At 37.9% G+C, this 20,366-nt stretch overlaps 1 protein-coding gene across 2 annotated transcripts in view; it reads right to left on the bottom strand.

Moving 5' to 3' along the window:
* Window positions 1–19,733, bottom strand: part of ARMC2 (armadillo repeat containing 2) — a 58,939-nt gene extending 39,206 nt beyond the window's left edge. For both annotated transcript variants that reach the window (XR_006414404.1, XM_044426834.1), the window contains exons 1-7: window positions 19,589–19,733; window positions 11,952–12,092; window positions 9,288–9,554; window positions 8,542–8,614; window positions 7,862–8,033; window positions 6,692–6,899; window positions 2,051–2,127 (exon numbers count right to left, since the gene is read on the bottom strand). Coding sequence is in view for 1 of the 2 variants with exons in the window: in XM_044426834.1 (XP_044282769.1) it covers window positions 2,051–2,127; window positions 6,692–6,899; window positions 7,862–8,033; window positions 8,542–8,614; window positions 9,288–9,505 (748 nt within the window). In the remaining variant the exon portion in view is untranslated. The remainder of the gene's footprint in view (window positions 1–2,050; window positions 2,128–6,691; window positions 6,900–7,861; window positions 8,034–8,541; window positions 8,615–9,287; window positions 9,555–11,951; window positions 12,093–19,588) is intronic.
* Between the last annotated feature and the right edge of the window lie 633 nt (window positions 19,734–20,366).

Below are 20,366 nucleotides of genomic sequence, written 5' to 3' on the forward strand. Positions count from 1 at the left end.
ACGTCACCCTAAACACTTCTGCAGTACCTGACTCTAATGTGTTGATTTAGCAAGTTAGAGGATTGGTCAGGGAAAGTCAGTTCTAGACTAATTTTTAATCACAAGGGAACACTCAAAAGTTGTATCTTATAAAAATAAAATAAACCTAAGAGCAGCTTCAAAGAGCAGTAAGTGGTTAAATTATTCGTAAAAAAAATCAGCAACACCAAATCTAAAGAACCTATTCATAAGAACATAAGGACAATGTATTTCTGTACACTTATTTAAAATACTTTTAGGTTGCCTTTAAGAGAAAAAGCCTACCCAAGGCTGCTTATATAATACAATCTCATAAAACAACATCAGTAGTAACATTAATCAAAACCAGCAATAACAGCAAAATCTAATCCAGCACTAGGTTGCTAACATACCACTGAAGCTAACCAAACAAATCACTGACAACAGTGTAGTAAAACACAAAAAGAAAGGGGTGAAGCAAACAGAGCTATATTGTCAGCTGTATGAATGGGGATTGGGCCAATCTTTTAAATGGTATACTGTCCCAATATGTGGAGGGTCAGTTTGGCAAGCAAAGTAGTCTGTGTGTCCCCTTGGTTGTTCAGGTTGAGCCTTGCTCAATCTTCCACAGAGTATATGAAATCAAGAAGGTTAGTAGCACTATTCCAGTACAGAATGTGCTGAAGGCCAAAATTAGCATTTTTCCTGCTGTCTGGATAAGGCCACCTGTGCTAACTGTACAGAAGCAGCACTGGTTGGCCAAGCCCCATATTCCTGCTGTGATCTTTGCCTTTTGTACAGGATCCATAGCATTGTCTGTCTCAGAACTGACTATTGGTCCTTGATAGAGGAACATGCTTTCTGCCATCACCTCATTGACTGTAGCCAGGCATGTTGACGATGAGCAATAATCCCTACTGTTGCTTCCACTTGATGAGGGAAGTGTTAATTTGTTGCCTTGCACGGCTGGAAAACTTAAACCAGCTCATTTGAACCTCTGCTAAATAATTATAGAGTTATCCATATTGTCACATAAGTGTTGGTAGTGCAACCTTGTTGCTTGGTAATTGGATACTTTCAATTCAGTGGCCCCAGGGAAGTAAATTTAGTACCTCATTTGCAACAGCCTTACACATAAGCCCTTCTCTCAGGAAGTATCTGTAGCTTGGCAAAAAAAGAGGTAAATATTCCAGATCAGACCAACAACCTATGCAGTCCAGATGCCTATGGGCATCTCCAGCTGTTCAGGATGTTGACAGGTTGTACCAAACTTCATTCAGGATCCTTAGCATGCCAGTATCTGGCCAAGAGAATAACTCTAATCATATTTACTTGAAAGAAAACCTTAATGGGTTCAGTGGGTAATATTTCCAAGTAGCAACATTTAAGACTGTAGCTTTATATTTGCAAAAAAATGTTATTTATCATGTGAGTTTCTAGGAGAAATATATTAGAAAGGAAAACAGTTAATTAACACATCACATGGTGTGTTGCTATCACCATAAGTATAACAGATCTGAAAAAGGTGGCATAATGAAAATTGAAACAATAGCTAGCATACTGATCTATCTGTTAATGCAATGCAGAAATAAACAAACAAGTAAACTAGTAACATCTTTCAAAAAATCTATGCTTAACTAGTACTATCAAACAATGTGCACATAATGCTAAGCCATGAATTATTGCTATATGTATGGCACTAAATCCTTTTCCCCAGTTCCTGGCTTGTTGTTAAATACAAGCCACTGATTATTGTTTAAAATACACTATGCTCAATTACTAAGCAAGGGAACTTCAAACTATGTGTTATGAAGCTGGCCTGTTTAATGAACAAGACTTTTAAAAACCATCAGTCTGGGTTTGTATATAACCAGCCAAAAATTGGGGAAAGTGAAACTGAGTAACAATTTATTCCTACCACTGGGCACATTGAAGGAAGAAAAAGAGGGGAGGCGTACTCAAGCTAAAGTCTTCACTCAGCCCACAGAACTGCATGCATGCGACATTAAAGCATAGTTTAACATTACGTGCAAACCAAACCTATATGACATACCTGACCTGGCTGCAGATTTAGTCCATTCAGTATTGCCAGAGTATAATAAAGGATTTTCCTGCATATTAACCTGGTCACTAAAAAAGAACAAACAAACATATAGCAAAATGTAGGAACCCATCAAAACAAGTAAATAACAGTGCTTTTACCTTTCATGTAGACAACTGGGAAGACTTTATAGTAAGTGAAAAGTTCATTCAAGCATATATATGCTAACTCCAAAATGGTTTGGAGAGGAACAGGTCCCTGTATTTTATTAAATGTTAATTATAGAGATTTATATACCACTTGACAGGATAATTTACACATTTTCTGATAGATAAAGAAGTTAATACTTCCCCCAACCCAATGAAGTTTCCTCTAATTTATTTGTGCAGCCAATGGCAGCTCATTGCCATATAGAAATTTCAATCAGGCAGGAATAGCAGGTGGGAAAAAAGGCCAAAATAGACTCTCTCTTCAACTTGTATGTCTCCTTTCCCCAGCTACTACTTGTACCACTTATGTTGTTCTACGTCATAAATAAGATAGCAATTTCTTCTATTTTATAACACACACTCTTTTTTACTTGTTGGGTTTAAACAAACTTTATACACTATTTTGCAACTAAATCTAAGCATGTTGCAATGAAACCATTGCACCACAAGAGGTCACCATTATTGAACAAAAACAACACAAGATGAGAAGCTTCTTTTTCTATTAAAACCTGAAAGCTCATCAGTTCACAGGACATTACTGCTGGGAAATAATGAACTGACTATTAAATTCTACAATCACCACTTTCTTATAGTAGCAATTAATAGTGATACATAATTTATATATTAACATTTTAAAATGCGTAAGTTTTTGCCTTTTCACCTTTTAGTATCACCAGGTAAGATACTTGCTACAAAAAAGTGTTTGCCTGGAAATTATCATTTGTCATTTCTATAGCACTTCTCAATGCACAAAGTAGTCATCTGTGAAACCCTCAATAGATTCAATTCCATTTCTCAAGCAACAAAGAAAATACACCCACAGATTTATTTCCCTTAGAAAGTCACAGTCATGGGTGTTTATGAGATAACAACTGAACTCAACTGTGGTAAGGAATTATGAAAGATAGAGCCTTCATGGATTTCAAAGGTACCTTTTTAAATCACCCTGTAATATTTTGGTGACACCTTCTAAGGGGAGCGTATTTTAAAATAAAGCAAGATTTACAACTTTCTATGCCAGTTAATCCACTATGTAGCACTTAACGTTACTTGCTTGTTGTGAACTGCCCAGAGAGTTTCTGCAGTTTATACATAAATTAATGCTCACGCCTCATATAATATTTTAGTCCAGAAAACAGGGCACAAGGATAACCAAGATTAGAAGAGGGTGTGTTACATTTTGTAGTTTTTAAAGAAACCTTATAATTCTAAGCGCACACCTTAGTGACGCTCAAATATAACCATTTGGCTTAAACTGCAGGGTATTTAACTATTTAGTGTTTGTACATACTATGGTCAAGGAAAGGTGAAAAGGTGTTAAGAAGGGTAAATTAGTTTAGCTGAAAGTAACTGTAATGGAAATTTTGGAAAGTAAAATATAAAATATAAGTATTACAGTGTACCCACTAATTTAGCAATTATCACTCTGTGTGAGGTTTATACTCATCAGTTATGAACAGTATTCACTTGGGTACCAAAACTAATTTCTCGCCCTACTGCCATACAAAAATGAGCATAGTGAAAGAAAATTTAGGAGAGCTCTGTAACTTACTGTAGCCTATGGAATGTCTAATATTAAAAATGTTGAAATGACATAGCCTGGTTTATAATTACCAATAATCTATGGTATATTTATGGGCTGTTGAATTCTGTGTTGTGATGTGTGAATGCAGCCATGATCACAAACTGTGGTCATTTACCCACAAAAAACTGAGAAAGAAAACTCATCATTTGTTGTTGGATTGTGAATTCTGGATTGCTGAAATCATGATTTCTTGTCCTCCCCAAAGAAGTCTGGTGGAGAACTGAACAAATGACAGTACATTTTCCTCAATTCCTGAGTTGTTTTTCTCTTCCTTAGCTTGTATCTCTTTATTTTATTTGTTCTTTCCAATATACTGTAGAAAGCAGAGACTGGGATCAAGTCCACAACAAAAGCTTTATCCCTAAACAGCTACATATTATAATGTTAATTAAGTGCTGGAATTAGTTAACAAGTTATCAGTGCCAGAATTAAAGAAATGTCAAGTGCTATTATTACTATGAAAAATATTGCAATAAATTCAAGTGTACTAAAAGATTAATTGCAGTTTATTTTAGAAAAGTGATATTTAATCCACAGCTGGAACATATTTAATCCACAGCTGGAACAAACAGGTGCTCTAATGTACGGTAAAGATTACTGGATAGAAGACAAAAGTCTAGATACAAACAGAGTAGTCAATTAATTATTTTTATTCTTGGTCTCTTAAAAATAACAGATTCCTTTACAGCAAATAATTGCATGTCCATAGCCCTAATCAATCTTAAGAAGTAAAAATGCACTGACAAATATGACAACAACTGCAACTACAGGCTGATAAACATTAGGGAATTTAGCTCCAATTACACCTATTTGAATCAAAGTAAAATGAGCATGTCATTCAAAGTAATGGTGCCAAATATACCTCAAGCCAATAAAAAGGCATTGCCACAGAATATGGAGATCCATTTTTATTACAATTGTCTTACTCGGGTTTAGAACCACTCTTAGAACTCATGCTATGAAAATAGCATCCTAGTCACTTGATACAGTGTGGGTCATCATTTGCTCTTATTGTTTAACGCAATGATCTACTGCACACAATCCAGAATACCTTTGCTATTCTAGGAAGAAAAGGTCCAAGAGGCCTGAACCAATTAAAGATCCAAACAGGCCTTGTTGCTGCTTACCTCCAGCAATTCCTGCATTAAACAACAGGAATTTTGTAGGTGTGAGTCAGGTCTGAGTTGTATATGTACTGTTGGGTAGGGGAAGTAGTGATTTCCTATTACTGAAGAGCGGTAATTATATATTCATTAGTTCTGTAAACAGGTGTCTGTTTTTAAATGTTTTACAATCTACAGCAGCAGCATACCAAAGTATTGTATGTCCAACATGAGCAGAAGATAAAACTACTTACTCTAATAATAGGTTAGGAATCATCTTCTGCTGCACTAACAGATAAAACTGAAAAGTAAAGGACAAGGAGGAGCAGTGTGGATTCATGTCACAAACCACATTTTAAATTGCATGCAAAGGGCCCACAGTATCCTTTATCTGACAAGAAGTGCCACATTAATGTAGTCAAGGGTAACAAAGGGCCAGAATGAAAGGGCCAGCTGCTAGCTATATAGAAACTTCCATTTTAATAATCAAGTACAGACTCAGGTTTTAGATACGAAGTAGCAGTAAAATGGGTTAGGAAAGTATTGTGGGAGTAGCCTAATCAAGAATGCAATATTTTTATGTTAGAGGTACCACATAAGCAATGATGTACATTGGGACAAAAAATCTGAACTCCACATTTCTGAACTAGAAGGGACTGACCAACAAAGAGATCTTGGGGTTGCATGCAGTGTACAGCTTGCTGAAATGTCAACTCAGTGTACAACTGCTGTGAAAAGAGAAAAAATCAATTTTGGGAATAATTAGGAATCATAAATAAAACTGCCAATATCTTGGTGGCCTTCAATAAACCTATGCTGTAACCATATTTCCTAAAAGAAAATGGTAGAGTTGAAAAAAAAATGCCCAAGAAAAAAACTAAAAGGGCTGGACTAGCTCACCTATGAGGGACGTTTATAACTTCTGGAACTGTTTAGCTTAGAAAAAATGGGTAAAGGAAGAAAAGACAGAGGTACACACAATTATGCATGCAGTAGAGAAAGCGGCTAGAAAGACATTTTTTCTTTTCCTTCCATAATATCGGAAACTGAGGTTGAACATGAAGTTGACAGGTGAGAGATTGAAAAAGTACTTCTTCATGCAGCCCAAAGTCAAACTATGGAATTAGCTGCTATAAGGTATTGTGATATCACCAATTTGGAAGGCTTTAAAAAGGGGTTAGACAGATTAACGGAGGATAAGACTATCAATGGCTATTAGCCATGATAACTATATGATATCTCCTATACCAAAAGCAGTTTGCTTATGCATACTAGTTGCTGTGGGGACAAATCCAGAAAGATGGTATTGTACTCATGACCTACTTGCAAGTTTCCTCACATGTAGCTGGCTTGTTACTGTTGGACCAACGCAAGAGGAGATGGACCATGGTCTGATTTAACATAACGTGTGTGTATATCGACCATTTTTTTCTATTGATGTACACATGTGTGAGAGCATGTAAGTGTGCACACACATAACGTGGAACTCATCACTGCTATAAATATGTAAGTTGTAGGTAGGAATGTCACTGATTTTTGAGTTTAGACATTAGTTTACATATTATATAGTTCCACTATAAAATAGTGCAGGTTTTGGCTCTTTCCTTCAGTATAAATTTACAATGATTAGAATGTTCCATGACATTGCATTCTTTATTATCTCCTACATTAATCTGTGAAACATCAAGTGATGTAAATGTGACCTTAAATGGCACTGTAAATGTCTGAAGATTATAAAGCTCAACAAAATACTGACCTTTGATTGCTGAGCAAAGATGGAGATATATGTATCATTTGTGGATAGACTTCTTCCCCTACTATCTTACTATCATGTTCTTTATATGTTAGTGGAGGATAGTCTTCCTTAAAGTTCAACTGATCAGTCACTTTTTGGGAAAATCTTTCATTATTACTCCTTGAAACATTATCCATGGAAACGTGTTCCTTAAAACTCAGCCTCTTACCTGTTTGAATGAAGGGTTAAAACATTCTTAAAAATTAAGCACCAAGAAAGGGGTTTTAAAATGATAAATCAAGATGTTTCTGAAATATTATACTTTACATTATAACAATTGTCCTTGCCAGTCTTCTTTATATGAAAGGTTTTTTAAAGACATGAGCCTCTAAAAAGGGAAATGGAAATCTTTCTTTCTAATAAATTATGTGTATGAAAGTTTGCTAAAACATTAATGAGATCAGGTTACACAACCTATGTAAAAAAGGACCCCACCAGAAGGTATAAGTACATTTTTTAAACAACATCTTCATAGTTAAAAAAATTTCTAAAGTAGTCTCTCTCAAACTTTCTTCCGAGAGGTTTAGACAAACCAACTGATTCTGTCTTCGCGGATCTACTTTTCCCCATTTTTTTCCTGTCACTAAAAAATACCATCTGTCATTATCCTCCTAATAATCCCTTCCATTATACACTCAATCAAATCCCTCCTCACTCACTGAAGTTTGGATTTTAAAAGCCTATTCTAGAAACTGGTGGATTACACGGGCAATGGCTTGAGTCCTGAATTTGTTCCCACCTACAGCAGCATTTCCAGAGTGGAGTTCATAGGACACTCCTACCAGTGGAAAGGGGTATACGAGGGAAGAAGAGCAAGTTTTTCCCATTTTTCTCCTGCAGACCTTTGAACCATTCTAAAATCCACTTTGGAAATGTGGAGAACTCACCAGAATGGTACAGGGAGCGGAAAATCACAAATTGAAGAAAAAGACAGCATCAATTCATGGAAGGCTAATGTAGAATCCAAGCTAATATATTAAAATGTAAATATCTTGAATTTGCTATGACATACAGCCTATATCAGTTTGAAAACTGCAGTCTGGATTCCTATTTGTCAATTAGGCACACCTCATTATTTAAAGAAATCTGTTTTTAACATATATTGGTAAAAAAAATATTATAGAAACATACTTGCATTAGGAAGAAACACTTTATCAGGGAGAAGATTTCCATAAGAAGCTGTTCTAAACAAACGTGCACGAGCATTACTGACTTTTCTGATCTCTTTCGAATCCAGTGGTGGTTTAGGAGAGGAAATGTGATGCTCTTCATTACTTGTAGCTGTTGACACCAGCTTTGGCTTCTGTTACAAGACAAGATTGAATTTAACATAAAGCCAGTTCATATTTTGCCACAATCAGATGTGCGAGGATCTGCAAGAACAGATCTGTCATACAGTTTCTCCCAGAGCTCTATAATAAAGCTTGAGCCATGATTGAAAAGCCCTATCCTGTGTACTAGAAAAACTTAAACAATAGCTTATACAGTTTTAATTCTAACAATCAGGGTTGTGCATATGCTGTAATTCCACAAGATTACAAAAAAATCACAAAACATGGGAAATTCATGTTCTGAATCATTTCACTTTTCCTGTTTTATAAAGCACGTTTCTAGATCTACTTACGTAAATCTTGTGGAAAATGCTTACAGAAATCTCAAGAGATAGAGAGGTGGCTGATTAAATGTTTAGTGGTTGAAGGTGAGCTTAAGTCCCTGTGTAATTCATACAGATTGCAGAATGCAACTTCTCTTGGCACTTCATTTTGACTGAGCAAAGAGTACATAAAGTTTTCCCAGCAGATTATACGCACATGGTCCAGTGGGCTGAGGCGTGCACAAGGCACAGGTCTTGATTCAACTGCTTCAAAACTGGAAGCATGAAGACTGGAATAAAACAAAGAACATATTAATAAATGTGTAGAGTAGACAAATGAAAACATATTTCCCCACAAAAGGTATCTTCTACATGGACACTACTGAAGTAAAAATGCTAGCTCTGCCAAATTGCTTAATGTGCCTCCAAAGCTCTTTCTTGGAATGTAAAGCAAAAGAGAAGGCAAGTTTGGAAGGAAACCAATAGGGTTAAGCATTGGTCACAGTATCTAGCTCAATTATTTGATGGAACAAGAATGGTGTATTGCTTTGAATCTCCTCCACATCTGCTACTGAGGACCTAGAATGGAAGTCCATGCCCAAAAGAAATTCCTTTCTGAACCACAAAATCAACAGAAGTAGGAAATGAGACATCCAGACAGCAAATCAGAGGAGTGTCAGCTTCCTACACATACAACCTAATAATAGTTTTAGGGTGATGATTAACACTTTCCACTAAAAAAAACCTGTGAAAAACACTTAAACTATATGTAGTCTAACTTTTTACCAACTGTACCCATATAGCAGGAGGAATATATCCCTTGTTGAAGCAGGTGGATAATTGTATGTCAGCTTTTTTACTTTTTTGACCCTCTTGAATAAATAATAATCAACACACTGAGTGCATTCCATGACCTGCTCGCATAGAATCTAAGGTTATATCTCTTTCTGCCAAACCCCATACCTAAAAGCAGATGGTGGCCTGTTTTCAGGTGTTCTTGAAGAGGCAGATCCAAAAAGTTTCCTTTGTTCCTCTCTTGGGGTAAATGGTCTTTGAGTTCTTAAAGTCCTAAGTGCATTACGTGCTTCATTTACGATTTCAGCACTAGTCTTCTGAACAGCTAAGGAAGGCCTATAGAAAGCTTCTGAATATTCTAGATTTTTATTTTTTGAGGGCTGCATTTTTCTGTTGGAAAGTAGTTTGCAGTAAGAACTGCACTCACTCCACACACTAGAAGATATAAGAAATATAAAATGATGAGGGACTTATTCATAATATATGTTTCTCAGGTTTCACGCTTTGATGTAGACTAACTCTTGTGGTTCCACTGCTATTCAGCTATCTGGATACCAACAAAATTTATACTATTAAAGGATTCTCCTGTACTAAGTTGTCTCAGCTTTTATTGTTGCATTACATTTTACTTTGATAAAGCAACAGTAGAAGGAAATACACATGCATCTATAAGACACCAAGATCCATTATAAATGTAGAATAATTTCAGATGGGTTCTATGTATAAAGAGACATGACACAGTGTAGGATTGCCCCATCTGGCACAACTGCATTTTTCTTAGCCTGCCGGATGTTCACAGGTTGGACATAATATTTGCACAAGTATCTCCTCCTATAAAGTTCAATGCGCACAAGACCAAACTGAACATTCATTTCTGGAAAGCATGTTCAACATGGTCTCTGCATGGTTTGAATCTGCATGCATTATTCTCTGTGCACGGACATTAGGGCAAACATATTTCAATTGCTGCTAACATGTGCACACTGCAAATGGATAGTTTATACGGATGTTCACAAATCACATAGAAGGCAAATGCAAAATGGATTTTTCACATTTGGCTTACTGCATATGTTTTCCCATGCAAATTATGTACCAAAAAGACTAAAGATATTCAGTAATGCTATGCTGCCTAAACTATGACTTGTTTAAGCAAGTTGTTCCTCTGTTTAATCTGCCCACTGCAAAATCAAATAATTCAAATATAACCTTCATTAGTCAAACAGGCTCATCTGATACATTCCTTACTATGGTTCACCTTGATGTGACAAAATATGGGGTATAAATGGATAAAGAAATCCCTCTAATTATACAAATATCAAGCATTTTTCAGCCTCCTAATGAAGAACCATATTCTGTAGCCAAAAACAACAAGAAGTGCATTCTGCACCAATAAAGACACAGTAGTTATTTCAAGTGAAGCTGACAGCACCACATCTATATCACCTTCATTACAGGGAGATTCAGATGTGTAGATTCTGTGGCATGACACTCAGTGAAGAACAGCTACAAGAAAGTTATCCAAACAATGAGACATAGTGCTCTAGCACTGTTTACATTCTTCAACTGAGAATGGAGCTAAGAGCCACCTTCAGATGCTGAGTGTCTACCTTCCCACAGGTTACATTAATATCTTCAGGCAGGTATGGCTAACCTACTTCCCTTCTTCCATGTTTTAACAGGATGTGAGCTGCCTTTTCAGGCACAGGAAAGAAAACAGGATAAAAGATATTCATGTTATTTCAGGACAACAATTTTGCTTTACAAAATGTTTAAGCATTCTAATAACTGTATAAATAGAATTTGCTTTAATTCAGTGCTCAGTTACATTAACATCTTTCTTTGGTACCATGGGATGCCAATGAATGAAGACAGATTCTATTCATACAAGGAACCAAACCATTAAAAAGCCCTACATCAGGTACATTGTTTCAGCATTTCATCAGAGAGAACACTCTGCCATCTGGAGGAATTGCCTGACCAGCAATCCACAGATCTTGAATCTACGTGACCAAGAATGGAAAACAAGTGGTAGGTTAAGCCTACCTTCCTCCCTGGATAACACTTCCTAATATCATGTAGTTTATTAACTTCAGGTGTATAAGCCAGAGCAATATAAAAGCAGAAATTTTAAAGTGGATGGCAGTGGAAAATTAAAATGTCATGTTTTGTTATGAATGTGTATATGGGAAATAAATTACTGTGCTATCAAGAATAAACAATTGCTAATTTATTCAGTTTTATGGTGAAACATTAGGACTATACTAAGGAAACTGATGAGCTTAATACAGACCAATAAGAAATATTTGGGTTGGTGAAGGCCATTTGGATAGTAGTTTGGTACAGAGGATGATTTTATTTGACATATTGTGCATTTTTGGTCCTTTTAGGTACAAAGGAAAACTCCTAGATTTCAAAGCCAACTTTTTAAAAATCCACTATGGAGCTATCAGGATCTACTTAACTTGTGCAGAAGATTTTGTTGAAGACAGTGACATTTTGAGAGTCATTTCCAACATATATTTGGGGCCATTTCGGAAAGTATCTTATCTGACAGTATATCAAGCGCAATTTCCAAACTTCCATCTATATACAACATACTATTAAAATGTATGCCTTACATTCTACAATGTCTGTCTTCAGTATCCAACATTTATTCGGACAATGCCTCTCTCCCTGAATGATGCAAAGCTCCATTTGGTATCAGAGTTCCAATTATCGTTTTCCCCACTGTGTTATTAATGGCAAAGAACCAATGAGGCAGCACTGAGACCACAGAACATCTCTTATTAGCAGGAAGGAAGTTGCATGCACATATGCACAACAGATACTTACCTAAGACTTCACTGCTATGCACTCTCAGGGCCAAACACAATAGCTCTCTGAGTCCATAGATAACTTTGTTAGACAATCATAAGAAAACACCCACCAGCTGAAGTTTTGGTGAATAATACAATGATGATATCTCAGCAGGATCTGAATGATAAAAGGAAAACATTTGCTGTCAAAACAAATAAGGCATGTTATCTGTGTTATCTAGGGATTGTTTTATCAGGAACCAAACAGCATTGCTTTCCATTTGAAAATGTAAACTGAGACTACAGCCAAAAAGAACAAACACTCAGGATGGATCTTCATATAAAGAATGCAAGTCCCAGACAGTCCATGTACTAATGAAAGGTTCCTGCTACATTTATACAACTTAAGGCAACATGCCAAAGTTCTCTGTAGATACCCTCAGCAATCCACATGAAATATTTATTTTTAATTTGCCATCTCTACTGTATTGAAAGGCATGTCAATTTAAGTTCCAGTAAATTAGACAGGGCTCACATTTGCTTATTTCATTCAAACACAATCATTACACAGTTGTTTCAAAAATATGTAACTATTCTTCCATCTACTTTCAGAACCATGTGCAAAACATGAATATACATCAATTAATGTCCGTGCTTGATGTGAGAATTCCCTTGGCTAAAAAGCAGTGGTGTGAGTTGATAGAAGATATGAAATTTCCTTCTGTAATGGCATATTCACACCTTTCACCATTTGATGGCCAACATGACTGTGTGAACCAGCTCACAGTTGCAGCTACAAAGGTTTTGTGGTAGACACACATTTTCTTCTTCTCATATAAATGCTTTACTTTGCAGCTTCCTTTTCTATTGATACTGATTCTACTCTGAACTAGTTTATTTGCACCTGCATTTGAGTACATCTGTTTGTTTGAAATATTGTGTCTTCAAATGTTTCTTCACCATCTGAATAGTACACAAAAAATTCATCTGACAAGAGGCAGAGATCCAGTTCACATGTCACACTGCAATTCCTGGGTTCATTAACCCAAGAATTGCTGGAGATGAGCAAACCAACAAACCTCTTATAATTTCCAGTTTCAATTAACAACCGAGGAAACTCTATCTCTGGGTTATTTTTGATGGGGAAACCCAGAAGCTCAAGGCTGTTTTAGGTTGAACAGTCCAGAGTTTCTGGATTCACTATCACAAAATTGGATATGAAAACAATCACTGCACAGGAGGAAGTACATTTATCATTTCACTTGTCCCCAGAAATTCTTGGATTAAAAAACCCAAGGAACTGCATTATAATGTGCAAACCTGGTCAGGATCCAGCTTAACTCAGCACTGTGTGATGTACTGTCACACAGAATAAGTGCAATATCTGGTCAGGATCTAGCTTAACTCATCAATTTCATTCAATGGTCAGGAAACTAGGACATATCAAGGTAGCTCTTCTCTCCCAAGGGTGCTTTTTGCTTGGAGTACTTAATTAGCAGCCCTTCACAGAGAAAACTGCTTTAAACACTCCAGAAAATTTCAGAAGCTTGCAATATAGCCACAAAAAAAAGCCTATGTCTCGTGTATGTGTGTGTGTAATGGGGGAAATGTGGCTGAGGAAATATACTCCCAAGCAGCTGATGGCTAAGCCAAAGGAACTTCTTACTACAATTCCTTGTACCCGCAGACTGTTCCACCCAAAAGAAAAGAAGTAGGTATTACTAATGCAAGTCTCACAATTCAACGGGTCAACCCTTCTAACATAAAGTACAAGCAGGAATCAAGATTTCTGCCTTCAAATTGATGGTGCATTTTAATTATAAAGTCAGTACGTGTTTCAGTGTTATAATCAAAGATTAAATTAGCCTTGAGACAGAAATACAAACAGAGATCCATTTTCTTCCTTCAGTTTTATTTATTTATTTATTTATTAAAACATTTTTATGCCGCCCCATTCACCGAAGCCTCGGGGCAGCTTACAACAATAAAGTTTCCATTACAGTTTCCATTTCTATTATTCTTTCTGCTGCACTAAAAACTTTTAGAACATCTTCTTGACAATTCCTATGCCACCAGTCTCCAGTCTTTAAAGAACGTGTCCTCTCCTTTTACTTCAAAATCCTTACATTTTGCTCTAGAGATATATCATTTATTGAATTTTAATATTTGCTCTCTTTTAATTAAGTAACTGGCAACCTGGGAGACATGATCACATTCTGTGCTGCAGCACCATCATAGCCAACGACAGGTTCTAATTAAATTTCAATCAAATCTCCTTTCGATCTTAAATTGTGTGCCTTACAAGTGCATTTATGAAGGAGGCAACAACTGCACAGTCACAGTCGAACCAGCAAACAGAGTTTCATTATAAGCCTTTCTATCTTCTTTTTTTCACTTTTTGACCACTTCTGCACAAACTGAAAGTTATAATTTATTTTATTCATGCTATTATTTCTTTTAAAACACATATATGCCACATTTTAAAAGCATACTATTAAATATTTATGCTTTATTTGATTTATTTAACTGAGCTGTTATTCTCTTAGTCTGAATGGTGTCTCTACACAAGTACCACCATCAAACCTTAAAAATCCTATTTTGAATTTTAAAAGAAAAAGTTATAAATGTAAGTAATACAACAGGAGACAAGGATTGTCCCCAATGGGACAATAATTTTAACAATAATTTTAAACAGATAATTATATGGAAATCTTTGTTTTCCCAAATGGCTCAAGCCCAACGTATCTATGAGACCACCTTCTTCCATCATCTTGATATCATAAGCAGCTACAAATATTTAGAGCTAGGATCTTACACTGGAAGTAATCCACTTAAGGTTTTATTGGCTCAGTTAAGCCATCACAGCAAATCATGGTTTGCACTGACTGTCTTTAAAAAGAGAACTCATGGTCTAAGCTTTGAAATGTATAATATGTCAAACTATTCTTTAAAGTTGCTTGTCTGCTTCCATTTCCTCCCTTAACAAATTTATAAATTTGTAAATTCACTCATCTTGCTATAATGCAATGGACTTCACAAACTGTGCAATAGCCATAACTATGGCTGGTCATTTCAAAATTCAAGCCAAATCCCATGTACACAAACCATGGTTTGCCAACACTCTCTAAATCATGATTTCTATAACTTACCAGCTTTTCACAAAACATGGCTTACCAATTCAAGGAACGTGTCAAACTACATTTAGTGTACAATCTCATACACATTTTGTTGTTGTTAGTTAGTTGTGAAGTCGTGTCCGACCCATTGCGACCCCATGGAAAACATTCCTCCAGGCTTTCCTGTCCTCCACCATCCCCCAGAGTCCACTTATGCTCACACCAACTGCTTCAATGACTCCATTTAGCCACCTCATCCTCTGCTGTCCCCTTCTTCTTTTGCCATCTATTGTTCCCAGCATTAGGCTCTTCTCCAGGGAGTCCTTCCTTCTCATCAGGTGGCCAAAATTCTACCAGTATGTGCACTGCTTCAGTTTGTACTCCAAGGCCAAACTTGCCTGTTATTCTGGTTATCTTTTGGCTTCCTACTTTAGCATTCCAATCCCCTATGATGGTAAGGACATCATTTTTGGGTGTTAATTCTAGAAGGTGTTGTAGGCCTTCATAGAACTGGTCAACTTCAGTCTCTTCAGCATCAGTGGTTGGGGCATAGACTTGGACTATTGCGATGTTGAATGGTTTGCCTTGAATTCGAACTGCGATCATTCTGTCATTTTGGAGATTGTATCCCAGTTCTGCTTTTCCTACTCTTTTATTGACTATGAAGGCTACTCCATTTCTTCTGAGGGATTCTTGCCCTCAGTAGTATACCTGATGGTCATCTGAATTAAATTCACCCATTCCTGTCCATTTCAGTTCACTGATTCCTAAGATGTCGATGTTCAGTCTTGTCATCTCTTGTTTGAGCACATCCAGCTTGCCTTGATTCATGGATCTTACATTCCAGGTTCCTATGGAGTATAGATCTTTGCAGCATCGGACTCTCCTTTCACCACCAGATACATCAGCAACTGAGTGTCCTTTCGGCTTTGACCCAGTCGCTTCATTCTTTCTGGCGCTACTAGTACTAGCCCTCTGCTCTTCCCCAGTAGCATATTGGACACCTTCCGACCTGAGGGGCTCATCTTCCGGCATCATATCTTTTTGCCTTTTGGTACTGTCCATGGGGTTTTCATGGCAAAGATACTGGAGTGGGTTGCCACTTCCTTCTCCAGTGGATCACGTTTTGTCAGAGCTCTCTGCTATGACATGTCCATCTTGGGTGACCCTGCACGGCATAGCTCATAGCTTCATTGAACTACACGAGCCCCTTCACCACGACAAGGCAGTGATCCATGACATTTTGAACATACACTGAGAATTTGTCATAAGTCTTTCTTAATGTGATCCATGAAGGAGCATACACATTTACCTTGGAGTAAATTCAACTGGCCTCTCTTCTGAGTAGATGAACATAAAATTGTACTGTTAAGCTCCATCGATTGTCTGATACAATGTCTGAACTGAGCTATTGCGTACACATAGCTAAAACAGCATACATTTCAATAGCTCTCCTCAAGTTATTATTGTTGTTGCTGCTGCTGCACTTTTAAACTGCCCAATAGCCCATTTGGGCTCTCTGGGAGGTTTACAGTTTTAAAAATATACATATAAAACTCACAACGATCATATTTAACAAGCAAAAAATAAATAAATACAACAACAAATCAACAACCCATGGCCAAGAGTCCGCACCTTGAATTATGACAAACAGGTGTCAAACAGGCAATGTCCTTCAGCGCTGTCCTTCTGCACCCACCCAAGGGTGGCATCCAAGGTGCCAAGCCCCTAAAAAGGTCCTGCAGTGGGAGGTTCTCCCTCCTCCAGAGTCAGCTGCAGTGCAGGCATGGTGGGTGTGGCACGGTGCCACTCTCTCTCCCTCCAGCCAGCCCTGTCTGCTCTGGCAGGGGTTGTGGAGGAGAGTTTGCCAGGTCTGGGGCAGGGCGGCAGCAGTGGTGGCGATAATAGGCCAATGAGCATGGTGTTGGCCGCCCAAGGCACTGAGCTTCTAAAAAGGCCCTGCGATAGGAGACCCTGCCTTCTCAGGAGTCAGGGTGTGCCACCGCCCTTTCTCCCCCACCCCCCAACAAATGGTTGCAACAAATAATTGTCGAAATGGTTCTCATTATTTTTTACTTTAATCCCTGTTCTATCTACATTACACAAATAGATATAATAGAATAATTATTAATATTAAGTTATCGGTATGAAACAATCTTCATGTTTACATTAAATGTATAGCAGATTGGCCCTTGGTCAATATTGTATTGTGCCCAATTTTGGACATTACATATCAATAAATATGTGGATAAACTGGAAAAGTTCAGAGGAGGGCAACAAAGATGATCACGGGATTGGAAACAAAGCCCTGTGGGGAGAGATTGAAAGAACTGGGCATATTTAAGCCTGGAGGAGAGGAGAGGAGAGGAGAGGAGAGAATAACACTTTTCAAATACTTGAAAGGCTGCCACATGGAGGAGGATCAGGGTCTCCTCTCAACCATCCAAGTGCAGGACACAAAATAATGGGTTTAAGTTAAAGGAAGCCCAGATTCCAGTTGAACATCAGGAAAAACTTCTATGCCAATAGAACCAATTATCTAAGGAACCTGTGGATTCTCCCAGGCTGTAGGCACTCAAGAGGTCATTGGACAGGCATCTGTGAAGGATGCTTTAATTTCAAGTCCTGCATTGAGCAGGGGGTTTAGGTCCCTCCCAACTTTACTGTTCTAAGATTCTATGATTCTGTATGTTCATAAACACTCCTGGATTTGAGTTTCATGTGTACAATTGTAGATCAGCACAAAGCATCCTAACAGCCTCACAATCCTCATTAAATACATATCTGCTGATGCAGCAACCATGTTCTTGCTTAACTATGGCTGACCGAAGTGATAAATGTCAGATGTTTGAAAGTGGCAAGCAGGCACCTCCTTGATTTGTCTACTCAGTATACACATTGGGTGAGTAGGAGTGAGGAAGATGGCAGAATGGGGCACTGGAGGATAGGTGCCCAGGAAGAGGCCTGTTCCTGGGGGCAGAAGAGAGGAGGAATGAGCTGAAGCCTTTGTGTATAGGCAGAAATTTGGAAGCAGTGGGGTATCAAGTGGCTTGTCAGCCTTCTGACATATTGTCAGAAGGCCAATAGTAGCCTAACACAATGCCTACTTTTACTATTACTATTGTATTATTATTGTTGTTAATGTCTTGTTTTGCCTTATTTATAAATTAAACTTTATTACAAGTATGTACAGTGCATTGTTTGCTACTATCCATGGTTTCAGGTATCTACTGTGGGGCTTGAAACCTATCCCTGCAGGTACAGGGGTTCTTCTGTACTTCAACCTGTTTGGACATTTTCACATTAGGATCCAACAAGTGGAACCTGCAATAATTTTTTGTAATTTATCCAGAGCCCCTAACAGGTTCCTGATGGTGCTCAATCATCTGAGTTTGTCATTAGTTAGGGATAAATTTAGTCCACCACAATATAAACAAATGAATAAATCATTCTTTTGATCTCAATTTTCTAATGTTGGCTGAAAATTGCTCAGAGTTACAGGACTTTTTTCTGTCTAAACATGCATAGGATTGCATCCTTAACAGTACTGCCAGAAGAGAACATCATGAATATCAAGTCTGGTACCAGTTGGGATTATTCCTGAAATAATCACTGCTGCTCTACATGGAACAGAAAGATCAGTTCAAGGACAACAGCTATCCAAGACACAGCAGTTTTAGACCAATTTACTATTTGGAGCAATTCCCTAGGCCTAGATACATCCCATTTCACACAGACACACACACACTTTCTGAGGGATGCCTCAATCTGATGCTATCCTGATGTATTGGAGTGCAACTTCTATCATTCCCCACTAGCATGACCATTGTCTACTAATGATGGAAACTATAGTTCAATATAACTGGAGGGCACCAGGTTGGAGAAGCCTGGTCTAAGGAATGGGGCAGTTTCAGTGTTGTGAGCTGTGAAACTCAGCTACAAAGAAGTATCACACACTTCAAATGAATGGATTCAGAAGTACTCCCAAGATTTCATTACTATTTCAAAACTTTAACCTGTCACACCACCCCAATAAATCTGCTTCTGCACATTATGCTTTATTCAGTACAAATTCAAGGCACTGAGTATTATACACAAGCAATTCATTGTTTCCAGCATCTTTCATTTGGTCTAAGAGATAACAGTGCCGATAAGAATATTTTCTTATTTTCTCTATCTTTTAGAATATATTGTTGTTTCCTTTAACTATTTCTTTAGTTTCCAGTATCTTCTAGGAATCAATGCATTCTAGTAGCTATCAATACGTCTGAACAGAAGTAACTGTTATCCCAGTTTCCCATGTGTACGACCCAAGGGGGCAAGTGTGATACCATAAATAAACCAGAAAGAGGCCTGGCAGCTCATCGAAGTCCACTATCTTACCCCGTCCATATAAATACATATCTGAAAACAAGGAATTAAGCCAGACAGACCTTACAGTTCCTGCTCAAGGCTTCCCGTTCCCTGCAAACCGGCCAAGCAGGCTGTTACCGTAGCAACCACAGACACACGAACAGGCCTCGCTTAACTACTCCGGTTCCCTAGACCGTGCACAAACCTTGGGCTCGTATCTCCTCAAAGCTACTGAAGGAAAGAACTTCAGTGAAGAATCCGTGAAAACCAGACTGACCGTCACGCCAACCTACAGATCCTTTCTGCGATCCTTGTCTCAGCGGATGCAGCACCAAAGTTAGCAAAAGACACCACTGCCCCTCTAATCCTGAGCATGCTCAGTAGCAGCTACCGAAGCAGCTGCCCTTATCCCGCCCATAACTAGTTCTCGGTTGTTCATAATAAGCATGCGCAGTGATTTTAAGCACATTCAGTAGCAACAACGTAAGCGTCTACCCTTACTTTGCCCTGGCTTATTAAGGCGGTTTCTCAAATCTATCCTTGTTGGGAGGGTGTAGTTAAATGGAAGTAGAGGTGGTCCATGTGGTAACAGACTATTCATTGTTTGGGCTAGAGTGGCCTCTCGTCCTTAATTTGTGTTATATCCGCTTACAGAACTCTGCATGTTTTTCATTATAGGGATTCCCCAGCAGCGCCTTGGTTACCGCAACAGCCTTTGCCTTGAACCTTTGCCTTTCTCTTCGCTGTAATAAGTCATTAAATGCAGAATCCCTTTCGCTAAAATAAAAGCCAATATTTTTCTCATCAATCTAGTTTGAAGTTAACACTAAATTCACTTTCTCTTGTGAATATGCAGGACAAGGCAAGACACTAAAGTTGGTAGCTCTTGTTGCCAATTGCAGCACCCCCAAACACCATAAAAGTAGTTGGCCAAAGGAAGGCTCCAAAAATAGTTGGCTAGAGGGAGGCCACATAGGAAAAAA

Source organism: Varanus komodoensis, unplaced genomic scaffold (genome assembly GCF_004798865.1).
Source record: "Varanus komodoensis strain SLA01 unplaced genomic scaffold, ASM479886v1 scaffold1, whole genome shotgun sequence".
Classification (NCBI taxonomy): Eukaryota; Metazoa; Chordata; class Lepidosauria; order Squamata; family Varanidae; genus Varanus; species Varanus komodoensis.